The 19,081-nt window shown below is 39.9% G+C and overlaps 1 protein-coding gene across 1 annotated transcript; it reads left to right on the forward strand.

The window, feature by feature from the left end:
• The first annotated feature begins 4,588 nt into the window (after nt 1–4,588).
• On the forward strand, nt 4,589–5,874 carry LOC115699961 (uncharacterized). The gene is made up of 4 exons (XM_030627507.2): nt 4,589–4,832; nt 4,922–5,086; nt 5,185–5,609; nt 5,695–5,874. The coding sequence occupies exons 1-4, from the start codon at nt 4,589–4,591 to the stop codon at nt 5,872–5,874; spliced, it is 1,014 nt and encodes a 337-aa protein (XP_030483367.2).
• Nucleotides 5,875–19,081: the final 13,207 nt, after the last annotated feature.

A 19,081-nucleotide genomic window follows, 5' to 3' on the forward strand; every position in this document is an offset into this window, starting at 1 on the left:
AGAATAAGATTTAGCTATTTGGGGAAGTTATGAACATCCTTTCAAAATAGAGACCTTTTACATATACTATTTGTAAATATTGTTAGGTTCTTAAAAATATTGTCTTCATTAGTGAATTTATGGTTATATAGCCAAATGTCAGCAATATATGCGTTTCATTTTAAATCCTTTGTCTGGGATTCTTATGGTTCTGGAAGATATACTTTGGAACAATGTTCTTTGAGAATCTTGCTTCTGGATGTAGGGTCCGGTGGGGACCTCTCCAGGCAGTGATAAAGGAGGACTCTCCCATACCCTTGTTATCTTCTTTAGTGTGGGTATTTAGTTGTTTGTTTTTTTTATTCTTTTTAAGTTTCTATTATGGGTGAAGCTGCTCAAATCGAGGAGGCCAAAATTTTGGAACAAGAGGAAATTACAGCTCTAAGAGTAGTGTATAATTCATCTCCATGGGAGATGGATCAACATAACGAGCCCTCAAGAACATCCCTGGCTTATTCTGGAATAAGCTTTCCATCTTGGGGGAATTTCCATGTCAATGCGCTAATTGTTTCAGTGTTTGGATCATAAGGAGATGGGAGCTCATCTTCCTTTTAGAAGTTACTTCATGTACTTCTGTGCGGAAGTAGGGATCGCGCCCTTCCAGGTGATCCCTTAAGTTTACAAGTTGTTGGTGGGTTGGTTCATCCTGTGTTGAGCCATGATGGAGAAAGTCCTATCCCTGGAGGAAATCATTTACTTTTATCGAGTAAAGTCTAATACAATGTGGAAGAATAGGAGCAAGGTTGACCAACTCGAGAAACAATATTGAACGCTAATATGTCTGACCAACACGGTAAAATACACACATGACTTCTAGGACTATTGGTTTTTCACCACCGAATTTTCGTTTAAGAGGGTTCCGATCCTGTCTTTGAATTTTAGCATAGTAAGTGATGACTCCCTTTTCTCCTTTCCAACTTTTCATTCAATCTTGTAGTGAAAAATCTAATTAGGACTTCTTTTTCTTTTTTTTAGACAATACTGCACATCTGACAACCACTTCTTTCTTGCATGAGAGAGAGGCTTTGTATAAAGGCTTCCCTAAGGAAGATTTGTAGGTGGAGAAACTGGTCCCTACAACCAACCTTAGGCAAGTTGTTCTACTTACTCCTCACCAGGGCATTGATGCCTGTCATGCTCGTGATGTCCATAATGACGCTCCAAAGGTCAAGAAAGTTATTGCAAAGATAATCGCAGATGAGGCGAGGAAGACCATCAAGAAGGACAAGCAATGGCTTAGAGAGTGGGCTAGGCTGCATCTGAAGTTATTCCTGATAGAGGTGCTTTGTGTGCCAACATGTCTGGAAGAGGCAACTCTCCCTTCCGTTTATTTCGTGCCTCAAATCTAGAAGACATAGGCCACGTTTATCAAGGAGGCTTTGATCCATATTTTTTAGAACTAGACCACCATAGATACCTTATGATTCGTTATTATGATAGGGTAGATGACATAGTTGAAAGCCAAAACTATTTCCTCCTGCCTTCCTAATGTGTTAGAGTAGACCCATTCATCTTGCTGAAGTATTTAGGGTTCTTCCAATACGGTAGCTTCTTAAGCAAAGAGGATATCTCTTTATTTTCTTGTGGGGATCCAAAATACAGTAGTGTTAATGTTTGGATCCAGACTTAGCTTTCAAATTATTTTACTGTTATTGTTTTTGTTGCTTCCATATGTTTTAACTTTTGTGATCTTCTTGTAGAAAATACCCAGACCGCCCAGATGGGGCCTGGGTCCAAAGAGGCCAAAGAGGCAAGTCTAGAACATCTTCCCAGACCATAGTTAAAGAATCAACACCTCCAGACAATTTGCCAGAGGCTATTCTAGAGGTTGTAGTCCTGGACGTTATTTAAGGATCCCAAACCAAAGAGGCTGCGGTGGAAGCTCATGCTCAAGAAGTTGCGATGGCTTTGACTCTTTAAGTGGAACCTTTCCAACAGGATACACTTGCCACTCTCAGGTCATTACTGTTGAGGAAGATGATGAAGAAGACGGTGAATGAATAGTATTTAATCGAAAGAGGCCAAGATCTAACATCGATACGGAGGGCAAGAGAATAAAGGCAGAGGTTTTCCAGCAATTAAACCAATGCCGTAAAAATGAGAAGTTGCGTGGAGAGTGGAGGAGCAAAGAGAAGCTAAAAAGAAGAGGGCAGAGAAGAAGAAGAAGAAGAAGAAGTAGAAGCCAAGGAAAATCTCACATACTAATAGAAAGGTTTTAGATCCCAAGTCCCGGGATGCTAGACCTAATTTTAGCGTACATCTTCAAATCCTTTCGCAAATCTTATTCTTCCTATACTTCCTTCAACTAGCTTAACTCTTCCAGACTGGTCATTGGAATTGTTAGAGGAAAAGCATGTCCAACTTGAAGAGTTAGGTCAATTCTTACAAAAGAAGATTGAGGTTGAGGAAGCTAAGATCCGCCAGAGGACTAACGTGATTGCCACCAGATGCAAGGTTGAACTAACTGATTTGGTTGTGGGATCTAATGCGCCTAATCTGATTATTGATCATCTAGCCATCTCTGAGAAGCTTCAGACTAGGGTTGAAAGTGATTTGGCTCTGTTTATTGTAGATCTCTTAGAGAAAATAGGTGACACTTATTGTTGGATGGGAGCATAGAGATGGGTTACAACGACTAGTGAAGATCTAGCTTTTCTTGCATATTCTCTTCGTCGTCAATTGGTTTTATTTTATATCTTCCAGGGAACTTGTTGGTAGAAAGGTGCTCTAAAGCAGTGGTTAAGATGTCTCTGGAACTCAAGACCTTTAGGGCTGAACAAGATGCCTTAGAGTGAAAGAGAGAGGAAACCTTGGCTGAATGGAAGAAAGCCCAAGCACAATCAAAGGAGTTGCTGAAGCATCAAGTTAAAGCAAGGCTAGAGTCAACCATAGACAATGTTGTAGCTGGTTATAAAGATGAAATCTAGAGGCTACAGAAGTGCGGTGATGACTATAAGGCTAGCTATCAACATGTCAAGACTCAAGTTAATTTGTTGGATGCTTGTGTTGAAAGCTAAAGGCTAAAATTTTAGGAGGCTGAGATCAAAGAAAAAAGTGCTACTCTCAAGGAAGACATGTTGAAGGAGGAGATTAACGAAAAAGACCTTAAATTCACAACCTAAAGCAAGAAGTAAATCTGTTGACCAACTTCTAGGATTCTATAGTTCAGGCCTAAAAAGAGATTTCTACCAAACTCACCTAAGTGGAAATTGACCTTGACTTTCTTTCAAAAATGTTAGGATACAGTTAAAGTAGATGTGACTCGATTTGTTCAACGATTCTTTGAAAGTGGTGAGTTAGAATCGTCTTGTGGTGAGGCTAATGTGGTATTGATCCCGAAAAAGAAATGCACAGATACCATGAAAGATCTTAGGCCAATCGCTCTTTGTAATGTTTTGTATAAGGTAATCACAAAAGTGATAGCTAATCGAATGAAGCCATTCATGGATATAATTATCTCAGACTCTCAAAGTGCATTCATACTTGAGAGATTGATCTCAGACAATGGTCTCCTTTAAAGTTCTTCATTACCTCAAAAGGAAGAGAAAGGGGAAGACAGGGTTCATGGTGTTGAAACTCGATATGAGTAAGTCGTATGATTACATAGCATGGCCTTTTTTGGAGGCTATGCTGAAGAAAATGGGTTTTTTGCCTAGATGGATTCGTTTAATTATGACATGTGTTACTTCAGCTAATTATAAAGTTATTCATGGCTGCCATGATATGAGCCCTATCATTCCAGGTATCCGACAGGGGGATCCTCTCTCTCCGTATTTGTTTATTCTTTGTGCGGAGGGACTGTCATCTCTTATGCGTATGTATGAAAATCATGGTTGGATTCATGGTTGTAAAGTGGCTAATAGAGCGCCAAGAGTCTCATATATGATGGCTTATGGAAAACATGTTAATTTTGTTAAGTCCTCAATTTTTTTTTAGTGTTAATACTGAAGCTAATTTGAGGAGCCACATATGTTCTTTTCTCCACATGAATGAGGCGGTAAAAGGAAGCTTTTATTTGGGTCTCCCTCGTACAATGTCTCTGAATAAGAATGTGGTCTTGGGATATCTTAAAGATAAAGTCCGTAGACGCATACAAGGATGGGAAGGAAAGTTTCTGTCAAGGGTAGGGAAAGAAATTTTGGTGAAAACAATTCTTCAAGCCTTACCTACCTATGCAATGAGTGCATCCTTACTTTCTTTGGAAATAGTAGAGACATGTACCGTATCATGACTAAATTTTGGCGACAAACTTCAAAGGATGCGTTGAAAGGTATACACTAGATTGTCATGGGATAAACTCGGTAAAAATAAGAAAGGGGGTGGTTTAGGCTTTCGTGACTTGCGGATTTCAATCTGGTAATGTTGGGTAAGCATTGTTGGAGACTCCTTACCAGACCCGAGTCATTGGCATCAATAGTTTTTGAGGCAAGGTATTTCTTTGATGGTAACTTTCTCTCTTCTCAACTCGGTTCTAACCCAAGCTTCGTTTGGCAAAGCATTCTTGAATCAAAAGAGCTAGTTCTTACTAGCACGAGATGGTGTGTGGGGAATGGCCAATCTATATCAGTTTTGGGCGAGCCTTGTACCTGATGCAACTAATCCCAATATCATTTTAACTCACCCGACTCTTTCTAGTGCTACTGTGGCAAACTTAATGGGTATGGATAGTTCTAGTTGGGACGAGGAGATTATTATGGATCTATATGAGGAAAGAGACCGACGGTTGATTAAAAGTATCCCTTTGCAAGCTTCAACAGCCTCGAATCAACTGTTTTGGATAAAGGAGGTGTTAGGTATGTACACGGTAAAGAGTGCTTATGGTTTATTGCAACTTCAAAAGGGCTTCTGGTATGAAGACACTATATCAAATTTTTGGCACAAGCTTTGGAGCCTGAAGGTGCCACCGAATTAGCTAACTTGCTATGGCGTGCTTACTCCGAGTGCCTCCTCACGTTGTTACAGCTTCGTGTTAAGAGAGTGGTGGTTTGTACCTTGTGCTCGTTATGCCGTGAATCAGAGGAAACAACCCTGCATTTCTTGGTCACCTGTAGATCGATTCAAGTATGCTGGAATCGTGTAGGGATCGGCACAATTCCACGCCTGGTGCATAATTTCTTGATTGGTGCATCACTACTTTTCAAGCAGTAAGTTTAGAGAAGAAAGGTATTGTCATTGCTGTTTACTGGGCTATATGGGGAGCCCAAAATTATCTCTTTTGGAAAAATAATGAATTTAACCCAGGTGACGCTGTTGTGTTTGCTAATTTTTATCTTGATCAATGGAAGAATGCTACAAAATCTAACATGGATGCATCATGGTCTAAATATCAGACAGGTGATGGGAGAGAGCATTGGACACCACCAAATGTCAATAGTATTAAGATTAACATGGATGCAACATTGTTCAAGGGCAGTCGTAGTTATGGCATTGGTCTTGTGGCTAGAGATTATAATGTAATGCTTATTGAGGGTAGAAATTCCTTTTCCCATAGCATGGTTGAACCATCTCTTGCTGAAGCTATAGGCATGAAAGAGGCTCTCAGCTGGATCAAAAAAAGGCAATGGCAGAATGTTTGTTTGGAGTCTAATTATCTATGCGTGATTCAAGCTTTACAGAGCTTTAAAAATAATTTTTTTGTTTGGTTTAGTTATTTAGGACTGTAAATCTTTGTTTAATACTATTGGTACTGTGTCTTTCTCTTTTGTTAAACAATCTGTTAATGTAGTGGCCCATAACTTTGCTAAGGCTGCTATTTTATTTCCTAATCGTCATTTTAGTTTGGAGGATGTTCCAACTGATTTGCTACCTTGTTTGGTGGTTGATGTAATTAGTTAATAAAGAAATTCCCTATTCAAAAGAAAATTAAATTACTTAATTTAACATTATTTTTTTTATATTGATTTTATTTTATAATTATGAGGTAACTAAAATTTTATTTTAGAATATGGACCCTATTATTTAATCTTGGCCTCATCCTTGATTCTAAGGGGTATTATTATCAGGACGTATACTACAAAAGATACAATTTGATAGGGTTCCAAGCCAAACTCTATATTACTCGAACAGGGTTCCCCTTGTGGTCTTAGAATATGCCTTGCCACGTGTCACTTATCACTCTATTCGAGTATGCCCCAGTTTCATATTTTGTTGCGTTATGTCACATAGTCAAAGCTTTTTATGTTGACTCTTTTCTATTTCCAAAAGTTAGGTACAAGAAGTTCTAATCTATAAACGACAATTATAACATAACTCTAATACATATTAAGTAATGTTTTGTTTAGTGTAATAGAATGGTAACATTAGTGATAATAGATTATAATAGAAATAGTAATGAGAATGATATTATGATGTTTAATTTATTTTTGAAATGGTAATGAGTAGCGTATTCATAAAATTATATATACTTTTTAAATTTTTTTAAATGAAGGGTATAAATATAATTTTATTTTAATATGTTTTGTAATGGTAATTTTTTTATTATTGAAACATTTAATAAATATATTTTTGAGTATACAAGTTGAGATTCGATCCCATGATCCTCACACACGCATCCCAATGACCCATATTGCCACTTTTGTAGTTTTGTGTTACATTTTTAATTAAAGTGTGATGGTGATTACATATGTATAGTGTAATTTTTATTTCTATAAATAGTGTAATAGTGATTACATTATAAAAGTATTATAAGATTCTTTTAAAAAAATAAACAATTAAATAAATGGTTATTTTATTATGATTACGATTATACTATAAATTAAATCTGGCTTAGTTCAAGTGAAGAAATAGATACAATAATAAGATCAACAATGGGTGAATTAATAAAATATGGTACTTATTTTTTGGGTTTGTGTAAGTTAAGTTTTCTTTTTAACTATATTCTGGTTTTCAACTAGTTTTTTTTGTTTTATTTTGAAATTTCTTCATGTTAATTGTTCCCTCCATCACAATTTGCCATGTTTCCCTTCTCGCTGGTGCCTACTCCCTTACTCTTGTGTCTTTCTTCTCCTACTTTTCATGGATCCTCTAATGAACAACTTGCATTCAATGCTCTCTCTTACTGATGAGGAGAGTTCTATTATTCACTTCCTGATGTTGCACTTCCTAAACCAATGGCTCGACCTTCCTTTGTTCTCTTAGCCAAAATTCTCATCACTTAAAATATCTACAAACCAAGCTTTTTTGATCAAATGTTTGGCCATTAGCAGGGTCAGTTTCCAGTCACAATTATAGAATACATGGGTGATGATGGTTTATTTCATATATTGTTTGGTTGTGAGGGAGACAAACATCACGTTCTTAATAAAGAACCTTAGCACTTCCAAAACTATCTCATCATATTTTTGGCACCAGATGCTATATAAAATATCTCAAAGAAAAATATGACATACACTCCTTTTTGGGTACAAATATATCGACGACCTTTCTTAAGCAAATCAAGTTTGTTGGCTGAAGCACTTAGTAATATCATTGGTAAGTTTATAGAGGTATTTGATGACTCTACTAATGAAGATTGAGGTCCTTTTTTACGTGTCGGAGTTAAACTTTGTGTTACCAAGCCACTAATGCGGGGTCAAATGATCCGACTGCCAAATATCAAGGATGAATTTCGTGTAGATTTCCGCTACGAGCGACTTCCTAAATTTTGCTTTGATTATGGTCACTTAGGTCATCCCTTTGAACATTGCATCATTTTTATGGAATGAATGGATAGTGGCAATGATAATGATTTTCAATATGGATCGTGGATGAAGGGTGCAAAACTCCCTATTCATGGTTATGATAGATATCGTTTAGACTTCTCAAAATAAAATACTTAGCCACTTCATAATAGATTGGCCCACCACTCCCTCTGCCGACATTATGTTCTCGTAGTCTGCCTCAACTGCAAGTTCTTCATGACGGAGAGTCTTCCAACCAACTTCTTCTACATAGTGCCCATAATAACCATGACAATGCCTCTCCCCAAATCATTCCAATCTCAAACCAACTACGCCCTTTACTACCTCGCATCAGTCAAATGAACATGCCTCCTTTTTCTACATTTCCTACAACTGCCACTACCTCTACTTAGGAGTTTCCAAACACTACTTCCACTACCACCACTAATACAAATCCTAAACCTATTATACCTGATTTCCTACATCTATATACCTGATCTTGGTCATGGGACAACATCCCATACTTCTCCACACAATCTTTTTTCCACCTACCCGCCCTTGACCCCATTACAACCATTTGGTCCACTACCTTACCTAAATCACACAACCATACCAGTAACTTCTACCTTCACCACCACATCGCCCATTGCCACTACATCAAGGGATTAAGAAAATATCTCACCGAACAGTAATTCTAAGAGACCAAATGACTCCTTGCCTGTGCGGAAAATGCTTAAACGATCTTGGGTTATTGATGGAGCAACATCTTCTTCTTCATTAGGGGAAGATGGTTTTGTGCCTTTCATTTCTATTACTGCATATTTAAAGGACATCACTGACATAACAGTGAAGGTTGCAATGCAACCTCGCATTTTTCCATGAAAATACTTAGTTGGAATGCTCGGGGTTTGGGGAACCCGAGTGCATTCAGACACCTTCAATTGCTTGTCCAACAACAATCGCCCCATATTTTGTTTCTTATGGAAACCAATCTTAGTATTAATTATGTTTTCCATTGTTGTCAATTTATAAATTTTAAGAACGGTCTAGAGGCTCCCAAAATTAGTCTCAGCAGTTGATTACTACTTTTATATAATGTTGATGTTACGCTTTTAAACTATGGTCATTCTTTTTTTGATTGTTTTATGATTTTTGAAGAAGACTCGAGCTTCCATTTCACTAGCTTTTATGGTGCTCCAACATCACATAATAGGAACGACTCTTGGACCCTTTTACGAAGGCTGGCTGATGTCTCACCTCTTCAACCATAGCTTGTAATTGGTGATTTCAATGAGATCTTATCAAATAACAATAAACAGGGTGGATCTTTACGTAATGAATCTCAAATGGCAGCCTTTCATGGTTTAGACCACTATTTTCTGCATGAAAATTCCTATAATGGTGATGTGTTCTCTTGGATTAAGAATCAGACTATAGTTCACACAATAAAAGAGCGTCTTAATTGGTATTTTGTCAATAATTAATAGGATAATATTTTTGTGGTTTCACAGATATCCCACTGGGATTATTTCCACTCTGATGATCGTGTTTTTACTGCTACATTTACTCCCAATATTAAATGACCTTAACAAGGAAAATGAAGGAGTCGCTTTCGCTTTGAAAAGCTCTGGCTATCTAATCTAGAGAGCTAAGAAATAATCTCTCAATGCTGGCATAACCAATCTACATATTACCCTATAACTAATGTTCTCAACAACCTAGAGTCTTGCGCTACAAATTTACAAATATGGCATATTATGAAATATGATTGTATGAAGAAAAATATTGTAGAAGCCCACTCCAAAGTAACAAACCTTAACAACTCTTTGTCTCGAACCAGCAATGTGATGAAGGAGCTTAAGTTTTTGGAATTTATTCTCGATGACTTATTGGAACAAGAAGAGGTCTATTGGAAACAATGCTCACATGTCAATTGGATGAATTTAGGGAATAAAAATACAAAGTTTTTTCACGCAAAAGCTACAGCAAGGAATTCCAATAACAAAATTAAATTTCTTTTCAATGAATCAAGCCACAAAGTTCAATCATAAGCTGATATGCCAGCTGTAATTCAAGATTATTTTCAGAATATTTTTTAGGCCTCCAATATCGACGAAGCGACCTTGTTCATGGTCATTGACACCATTCCTTCAATGGTTACTACTGAGATGAAACATGGTCTGATCAAACTGTTGTTAGAGCTGAAGTGGAAGACACACTACAACAAATGGGTCTGGATGAAAGCCCGAAAATTGATGGTATATCTGTAATATTTTACCAACCAAATTGGAATATTATTGATAATTTGGTCACCAAGGCAGTGTTGGGGATTCTCAATGAAGGTGTTGATCCCACTAGTTTGAAAAAAAACCATCATCACGCTCATCCCAAAAATTAAAAAACCACAAAATATGAAAGACTTATCGACCCATTAGCCTTTGTAATGTGATCTCAAAGATAGTTACTAAGGTCCTTGTTACCAGATTTAAGGTCGTCCTTTCGCTGGTCATTTCGAAGACGCAAAGTGCCTTTGAACCAATTAATTATAGACAACATTTTCGTGGCTTTTGAGCTTGTTAATGCTATTAAAAATAGAACCACTAACCGCAATGGAATTGTCTCTTTGAAATTAGATATGAGTAAAGCCTTTGGCTGAGTGGAATGGTGTTTTCTTCAGGAAGTTATGAGAAAAATGGGCTCCGCCGACCAATTGTTAACACTTATCATGACCTGCTTATCTACAGGTTCTTTGATTCCCTTTCGTGGTCTTTGCCACGGGTTTCCTTTATCTCCATATATGTTCTTTATTTGTTTGGAAAGCTTGTTAAGATTACTAAAACATGAGGAACGAGTTGGTTGTCTCCATGGTTATAAGCTCACTAGACATGCTACTCTTATTTCTCACTTGCTCTTCGCTGATGATAGCCTCTTTTTTTATCATGTGAATGAAAGCTCTTGCCTTGCAATAAAGTAAGTGTTAGACATTTACCATCACGCTTCTGGTCAAGTCGTGACTCCGTTGAATCGATTATGTCTTTCTCTTCTAATACCACCTTGGTTGCCCAAGTTTTTTTCCATCGATAACTCTCTATGCCAATTTGTGAATGTCATGAAAAATATCTGGGCCTACCATCATATTTCGGAAGAGATAAACAACAACTTTTCAGCAATATAAAGGAGAAAATTTGGAGACTCATGCACAGTACGAGTGAAAATATTTTTTTAGAGGGGGGTCATGAAGTGCTTTTTAAGGCTGTAGTTCAAGCTATTCCCACATACTCTATGAGCTATTTCGGACTGCCTATAACACCCTAACTAGCATAGGCGTATTACGTGATTTTTAAACATACTGTGCAGCTCGTTGCTAATCAACGAGGTTTATGGAAATCGTGATTAATTAAAATTTTTTCTTTTTAATTAAACTTTTAAATTATTTATACAAAAATACTCGGGATACCGATTACAAAACATTTTACAAAAGTTCACTGACTATACAAAATACTTGTCGCCTAGCAACTAATTACAAGAATAGCCTTGCTGTCCCGAGGATCGTACGCTCCAGGCCTAACCGCCCCGACATGTACAATCTTCACCGGCTCGCTCTCACGGTCCTTCAGCCTTAGCCTTGCCCTTACCTACACATAAACATAGCACTGTGAGTCGACAGACTCAGTAAGAAAAGCATAAACAAATATCATACACAAATCCCGAGTTATGATCAGATGCCCATACCCCTGACCATAACCCTAAATGCCGTGTCCCACACGATACTGAGTCTTGAACGTTCATAAGACGGTACTATTGTCAAGTAACAGCCTATACTCAATACACTGGTCATACTCCAGCTGCTAGTCATACTCTAGCCTGTACCGATGTGTTACAGTATCAGCCTATACTCGGCACGCTGGTCATACTCCAGCTGCTAGTCATACTCTAGCCTCTGCCGATGTGATACGTCAAATAGTACAGAACCACCAACCCTAGTATCAGCCTATACTCGGTACACTGGTCATACTCCAGTTGATAGTCCTACTCTAGCCTGTACCAATGTGATACAGTGTCAGCCTATACTCGGTACACTGGTCATACTCCAGCTGCTAGTCATACTCTAGCCTGTACCGATGTGACACAGTCAGATGGTTCGAAGCCAATATACATATCTAATGTAATCAACCAGGCTTCCTACATGCACGCTAAACATGTAATATATATGCATACTGTTATACTAATCTTACCTCAATTTCGAATTTAGGTATGCCGGTCAACCTGACTGGAACGAACTGCGCAGCGGTTTACAGGCTCCTAAACCATAACAATCACAACACTATAAGTGATACGCTAAATCACTTCTCGGGGACTTAAACTAGAAACTAAAAGTTTCCCTATCGATAAAAAGCATGGAAATACCCCAAATAACATAAAAACGAGAAAATCTAGGGTTCCTGAAAATCACCAACCGGCAGACCGGTTGCCCAACCGGAATTCTGGTTCTGGGAATTTCAGAACCCCATCTGGAATTCCGGATGCACAACTGGAATTCCGGTTCCTCGCAAACAAAACTCAAAAATTCATACATTGCTCAAATCAAATCCAAACCACACCAAAACTTGCAGACCTGTTCTAAATACCCTAAAGAACAAGTCTAAAGCAACAAAACCGTCCAGAAACCTTAGATACCAAAAATGCCATGTGAGCTTCAAGCTTTGAGTTTAAAAATCAAACTTGGCTAAAGCTCACCTACAAGCATCTAAACTTGATTTAATCTACATAAACATGCATTTAGAAACTGCAGAAAACAATCTCAAACTCATGCAACAAACACAGCAACTAATTTCAAAATTTCTCTTTGAAAACTAAAGCTTTTGAACCAAAAACTATAAACTAGGTTAAACCCAATCAAACAAGCACCAAAACAGATTCAATCCACTCAATCCAACATGCTTAAACCTCTGAATACAACAACAAAATCACAACAACAACATCAACACAAAACTAGCATGCAACACTCATCTTTTTCATCAAAATTTCAAGAAACTAAAAGAGAGAGATGAAGAAACTTTACCAACAATTAAAGATCACCAAAATCTTGCTAAAATGAGCTTGATTCGCCAAGAAAAAATCCCACTTCCTTGCTGCTCAAGGAGGGCCGAATAGAGAGGAAAAGAGAGAGAGCTTTTTCACAATTTTTCTAACTTTGGAAAATGAAAATAAAGGTTTTAATTACATACTTTAGCCAATATAAATGCCACATAATCACATAATTTCCAATTACAAAGTCCACTGAAGGACAAAATATCATTGGGGAAAAATGACCAATTTGCCCCTCCATACTAAAACAACATAAAGGCACTAAAGGGGTATTTTGGGAAATTCTAAATTCCCGGCCAATCCCGACATTCCCAATGTCTAAAAAAAACTGTCCCAAAATACTAACATACTACGTTGTGATTTTACTAAGCCAAACACCGAGTTCCATGTTACCGGGCACCGGAAATGCAAAATTATGAAAATCACTAAATGACATAAAATGCATTTCAGAGTTCAATAATAACAGCATAATAATTATTTAAATAGCTATAAATAATTTTCCATAATTAAACATAATTAACTGCTAATTTCCAAATTAAACTAAGCGGTCTTTACAACTATTCCCCCCTTAAAAGGATTTCGTCCCCGAAATCTAACCTGAATAACTCTGGATATTGAGCTCTCACATCTGATTCTAGCTCCCAGGTGGCTTCCTCCACCTTGCTGTTTCTCCAGAGAACTTTGACCAATGCTATGGTCTTATTCCGGAGGACTTTATCCTTTCTATCCAGGATCTGCACTGGCTGTTCTTCGTAAGACATATCTGGCTGCAGTTCAAGGCTCTCATAACTGAGTATATGAGAGGGATCTGAAACGTATTTTCTCAACATAGAGACATGGAATACATTGTGAACTGCTCATAAAGCTGGAGGCAATGCTAACCGGTATGCCACTTGACCTATCTTCTCGAGAATCTCGAAAGCTCCTATAAATCTAGGGCATAACTTGCCTCTTTTCCCGAAACGTTTGATCCCCTTCATTAGAGATACCCGTAAAAACACATGGTCCCCTACTTGGAACTCAACATCTCTACGTTTTGGATCTGCGTAACTTATCTGTCTACTCTGTGAGGCAAGCATTCTAGCTTTTATCTTTTCAATTGCCTCATTGGTCCGCTGCACTGACTCCGGACCTAGGTATTTTCTCTCCCCTGTCTCATCCCAGTGGATGGGAGATCTACACTTCCTACCGTATAACAGTTCATAGGGAGCCATCCCTATCGTACTCTGATAACTGTTGTTGTAAGAAAATTCTATCAACGGTAGATATTTATTCCAAGAGCCTTCAAAATCCAAGGCTCGTAACATGTCCTCCAATATCTGAATTTTCCTTTCGGACTGACCATCTGTCTGAGGATGGAATGCTGTACTGAATTTTAGTTTTGTACCCATTGCTCGTTGCAAACTCTGCCAAAACTTGGAGGTGAACTTCGGATCTCTATCCGAAACTATAGACTTCGGTACCCCGTGAAGTCTTACAATCTCTCTAACATACAATTCTGCCAACTGATCCACTGTAAAGGTTGTTCTAACAGGCAGAAAATGAGCAGATTTTGTGAATCGATCCACCACTACCCAGATGGAATCAAATAAGCCCGTGGTTCTAGGTAACCCAACCACGAAATCCATCGTGATATCTTCCCACTTCCATTCAGGTAGGGTTAAAGGCTGGAACAACCCTACTGGTCTCTGATGTTCAGCCTTAATCTGCTGACAAGTGAGGCATCTCGATACGAATTCTACCAAATTCTTCTTCATACCGCTCCACCAGAAGTACGGTTTAAGATCTTGGTACATCTTAGTGGTGCCGGGATGCAGAGAATAAGGGGTAGAATGAGCCTCTTCAAAGATCTCACTCCTGAGTTCCACACTACTCGGAACACAAACCCTCGCTTTATACAAAAGCATGCCGTTGTCTGGCACTGAAAAATCCTTGGCTTGACCAGCCAAAACCTCATCTCTGATTTTCACTAACTCTGGATCAGACATCTGAGCGGCTTTAATTCTTTCTAACAGATCAGATTGTAGCGTTAAGTTGTGAAGCTGACCTACCACAAACTCAATGCTAGATCTAACCATGTCTCCAGCTAACTGAGGTGAGATTTGAATCATGCTAGCTACCTGCCCGGGACCCTTCCTGCTCAGGGCATCGGCCACTACATTGGCCTTCCCAAGATGATAGAGAATCTCACAGTCGTAATCTTTCACTAATTCCAACCAACGCCTCTGTCTCATATTCAAATCTTTCTGAGTAAAGAAATATTTGAGACTTTTATGGTCGGTATAGATTTCACACCTTTCTCCATAAAGGTAATGCCGTCAGATCTTCAATGTAAAAACCACCGCGGCCAACTCTAGATCATGAGTCGGGTATCGCTGTTCATAATCCTTTAACTGACGGGAGGCGTAAGCGATAACCCGATCGGCTTGCATCAGCACACACCCCAGACCATGTCTGGATGCATCGCAATAAACTAAAAATTTCTCGTTGTCTGAAGGCAAAGCTAGCACTGGAGCGGTAATCAATCTCTACTTCAGCTCTTAAAAACTAGCTTCGCACTTGTCTGACCAGACAAACCGCTGATTCTTCTTTGTAAGTTCAGTTAAGGGTGTTGAAATTTTAGAAAACCCTTCCACGAACCTACGATAATACCCGGCTAAACCCAAGAAGCTTCTAATCTCTGTCAATGTCTTCGGTCTGGGCCAATCCCTGACGGATTCTATCTTCCTGGGATCCACCTTGATCCCATCTTTGCTAACAATGTGCCCTAAGAAGGACACCTGAGATAGCCAGAATTCACATTTCTTGAATTTGGCATAAAGCTTGTGTTCCCGAAGCCTTTGCAATACCATCTGAAGATGTAACTCATGCTCCTCTTCTGATTGAGAGTACACAAGGATGTCGTCAATAAACACAATCACACAGATATCGAGGAAATCCTTGAATACTCTATTCATCAAATCCATAAATGCTGCAGGAGCATTGGTTAGTCCAAACGACATAACCAAGAATTCGTAATGTCCATACCTAGTACGGAAAGCCGTCTTCGGAATGTCCTCCTCTCGAATTTTCAACTGATGATAACCCGAGCGGAGACCAATCTTGGAAAAGACCGTCTTCCCCAGAAGTTGATCAAACAGATCATCGATCCTAGGTAGTGGATATTTATTTTTCACTGTTAGCTTGTTTAATTCTCTGTAATCAATACACATCCTCATAGTTCCATCTTTCTTCTTGACGAACAAAACCGGAGCTCCCCAGGGTGACACACTAGGCCGAATAAACCCTATGTCAAGCAACCCTTGAAGCTGAATCTTTAACTCCTTAAGTTCAGTTGGAGCCATTCTATACGGAGCCTTGGAAACCGGTTCCACTCCTGGTGCCAAATCTATAACAAAGTCAATCTCCCGCTGAGGTGGTAACCCTGGAAGTTCTTCGGGAAAAACATTTAGAAATTCCCGAACCACCTTGATGTCCTCTGGCCGAATGGTATCTGGCCAAGGGGTGTCCATCACCACGGCCAGAAACCCTAAACAACCTCCATGCAGTAATTCCTTAGCTGACATGGCCGAAATCACTGGGATCCGAGATCCCCGAACCGAACCAACAAACACAAAAGGTTCTTCACTTTCTGGTTGGAAGATCACCATCTTCCTCTTGCAATCAATACTAGCTGAGTATTTGGATAGGAAATCCATTCCTAGAATAACATCGAAATCTACTAGGCTCATCTCTATCAAGTCAGCACTTAGCTCTCTACCATCTATTCTGATCGGCATAGACCTAATCCACCTTTTGGAGATAACTAACTCTCCGCCAGGTAATAGGGTTCCAAACCCTGATTCATAACTATCAAACGGTCTACCAAATTTATTAAAGATTCTGGTTGCCACATAAGAATGTGTGGCCCTAGAATCAAACAGCACTGAGTAATACGAGTTATTAACCAAAAGCTGACCTGTTACAACTGAGGGGCTGGCTTCTGCATCAACCTGAGTGATGGCGAACACCCTAGCTAGAGTGGGTCTCGCCGGAGCCCTAGGTGCCTCTGGACGTAGCTGGGGACAATCCCTCTTGTAGTGTCCAGGCATGCCACACTGAAAGCATCCCTGACCTCTACACTCACCCTGATGCTGCCTTTTGCAACTAGGGCACTCAGGATAAGAAAACCGGGTCTCAGCACCACCCTGACGGCTTCCTCTACTCTGGTTCCCTCGGAACCTCTTGTCCTGACTCGAGCCACCGGATGCAGTGGATGTTCTCCTCTTTTGGTCCATGGCCGAACCACTACCTCCCCTGCTAAAACCTGATGCAGGAGGGGTAGGAGCCCCGCCACTCGCTGGAGTACTAGCCGACTCCAACATACATCCAACTGCGCCCTCAGCTCGCAGTGCCTTCTCCACCATCTCAGCATAGGTGGTCTTGTCATCGGTGGTGATCATCAGGTCATGTTTGATCTTCACATTTAATCCGTCCAGATACTTTCCTTCTTGCTGAAATCGGTTGGCACAATTCCCGAGGCCAACCTCGCCAACCGATCGAACTGGGTGGTATACTCAGTCACGCTCATGTTTTCCCGCTGGGTCAGGTGGGTGAACTCCTTTCTCTTGGCACTTCTAACTGCCTCATTATAATACTTGGCGTTGAAGAGTTCTTGGAACCTTTCCCAGGTCATGGTGGTGACATCATGAATCTGAGACACCATGTCTCACCAGACTAGAGCGTCTTCTTAGAACTGGAAGGTGGCACACACCACCCTGTCAGTTCCGGTGACACCCATAAAATTCAGTATCTTGGTTATCACCGTTAGCCATTGCTCGGCTTTCATGACATCTGGACCTCCCAGAAAAACCGGAGGTGCTTGCTTCCGGAACCTTTCATACAGGGATTCCATTCTGTTTGCCGCTACTACTATCTCAGCCTGGGCAGCAAGGGCGGGTGCCACAGGAACTTCTGGCACAGGCACTGCAGGAGCACCCTGCTGCCTCAATCTCTGTATCTCAAGATCTTGCTCCTCTATCCTGGCCTGCATTTCAGCAAACCTAGTCTCCCGATTCTGGGCTTCCTAATCGGCTTGGGTAGCCTGGGCAGCCTGTGGCGGGTTATCATCACCCCGACCACGAGCCCTACCCTTGGGACCTCTACCACGACCCCTAGCATGCGGGGGAAACTGGGCTCCCTGACCTTGATTCGACCCTACTGAGTTTCCCTGACTCCTAGTATTCCGCCTGGCGTCCATCTAGTCTGAACAGCCTGCGAAACCAAGAGTTGGCACATCAGGTCATGATCAAAGAGAGCTTACTAATGCCGCTTAATTTGGAAATTAAAAACAAAACACACGCCTATTCTACTATCAGGCTACTAACATGCTTCCTATCAGGCTTTTCTCATTTCATAATAATAATAAGCTACTAAAGCAATAAAAGCTTACTGAACCGTAGAACGAGCTAACTGCTGATGATGATTGTACATGTCGTGACGATCTTTGGAAGACAACCTAGCGGCTCTGATACCAAATTGTAACACCCTAACTAGCATAGACGTATTACGTGATTTTTAAACATACTGTGCAGCTCGTTGCTAATCAACGAGGCTTATGGAAATCGTGATTAATTAAAATTTTCGCTTTTTAATTAAACTTATAAATTATTTATACAAAAATACTCAAGATCCCGATTACAAAACATTTTACAAAAGTTCACTGACTATACAAAATACTTGTCGCCTAGCGACTAATTACAAAAATAGCCTTGCAGTCCCGAGGATCGTACGCTCCAGGCCTAACCGCCCCGACATGTACAATCTTCACCGGCTCGCTCTCACGGTCCTTCAGCCTTAGCCTTGCCCTTACCTACACATAAACATAGCACTGTGAGTCGACAGACTCAGTAAGAAAAGCATAAACAAATATCATACATAAATCCTGAGTTATGATCAGATGCCCATACCCCTGACCATAACCCTAACTGCCATGTCCCACACGATACTGAGTCCTGAACGTTCATAAGACGGTACTATTGACAAGTAACAGCCTATACTCGGTACACTGGTCATACTCCAGCTGCTAGTCATACTCTAGCCTGTACCGATGTGTTACAGTATCAGCGTATACTCGACACGCTGGTCATACTCCAGCTGCTAGTCATACTCTAGCCTGTGCCGATGTGATACGTCAAACAGTACAGAACCACCAACCCTAGTATCAGCCTATACTCGGTACACTGGTCATACTCCAGTTGCTAGTCCTACTCTAGCCTGTACCGATGTGATAAAATGTCAGCCTATACTCGGTACAC

The sequence above is a fragment of the Cannabis sativa genome, chromosome 8 (assembly GCF_029168945.1).
Source record: "Cannabis sativa cultivar Pink pepper isolate KNU-18-1 chromosome 8, ASM2916894v1, whole genome shotgun sequence".
NCBI classification, from domain to species: domain Eukaryota; kingdom Viridiplantae; phylum Streptophyta; class Magnoliopsida; order Rosales; family Cannabaceae; genus Cannabis; species Cannabis sativa.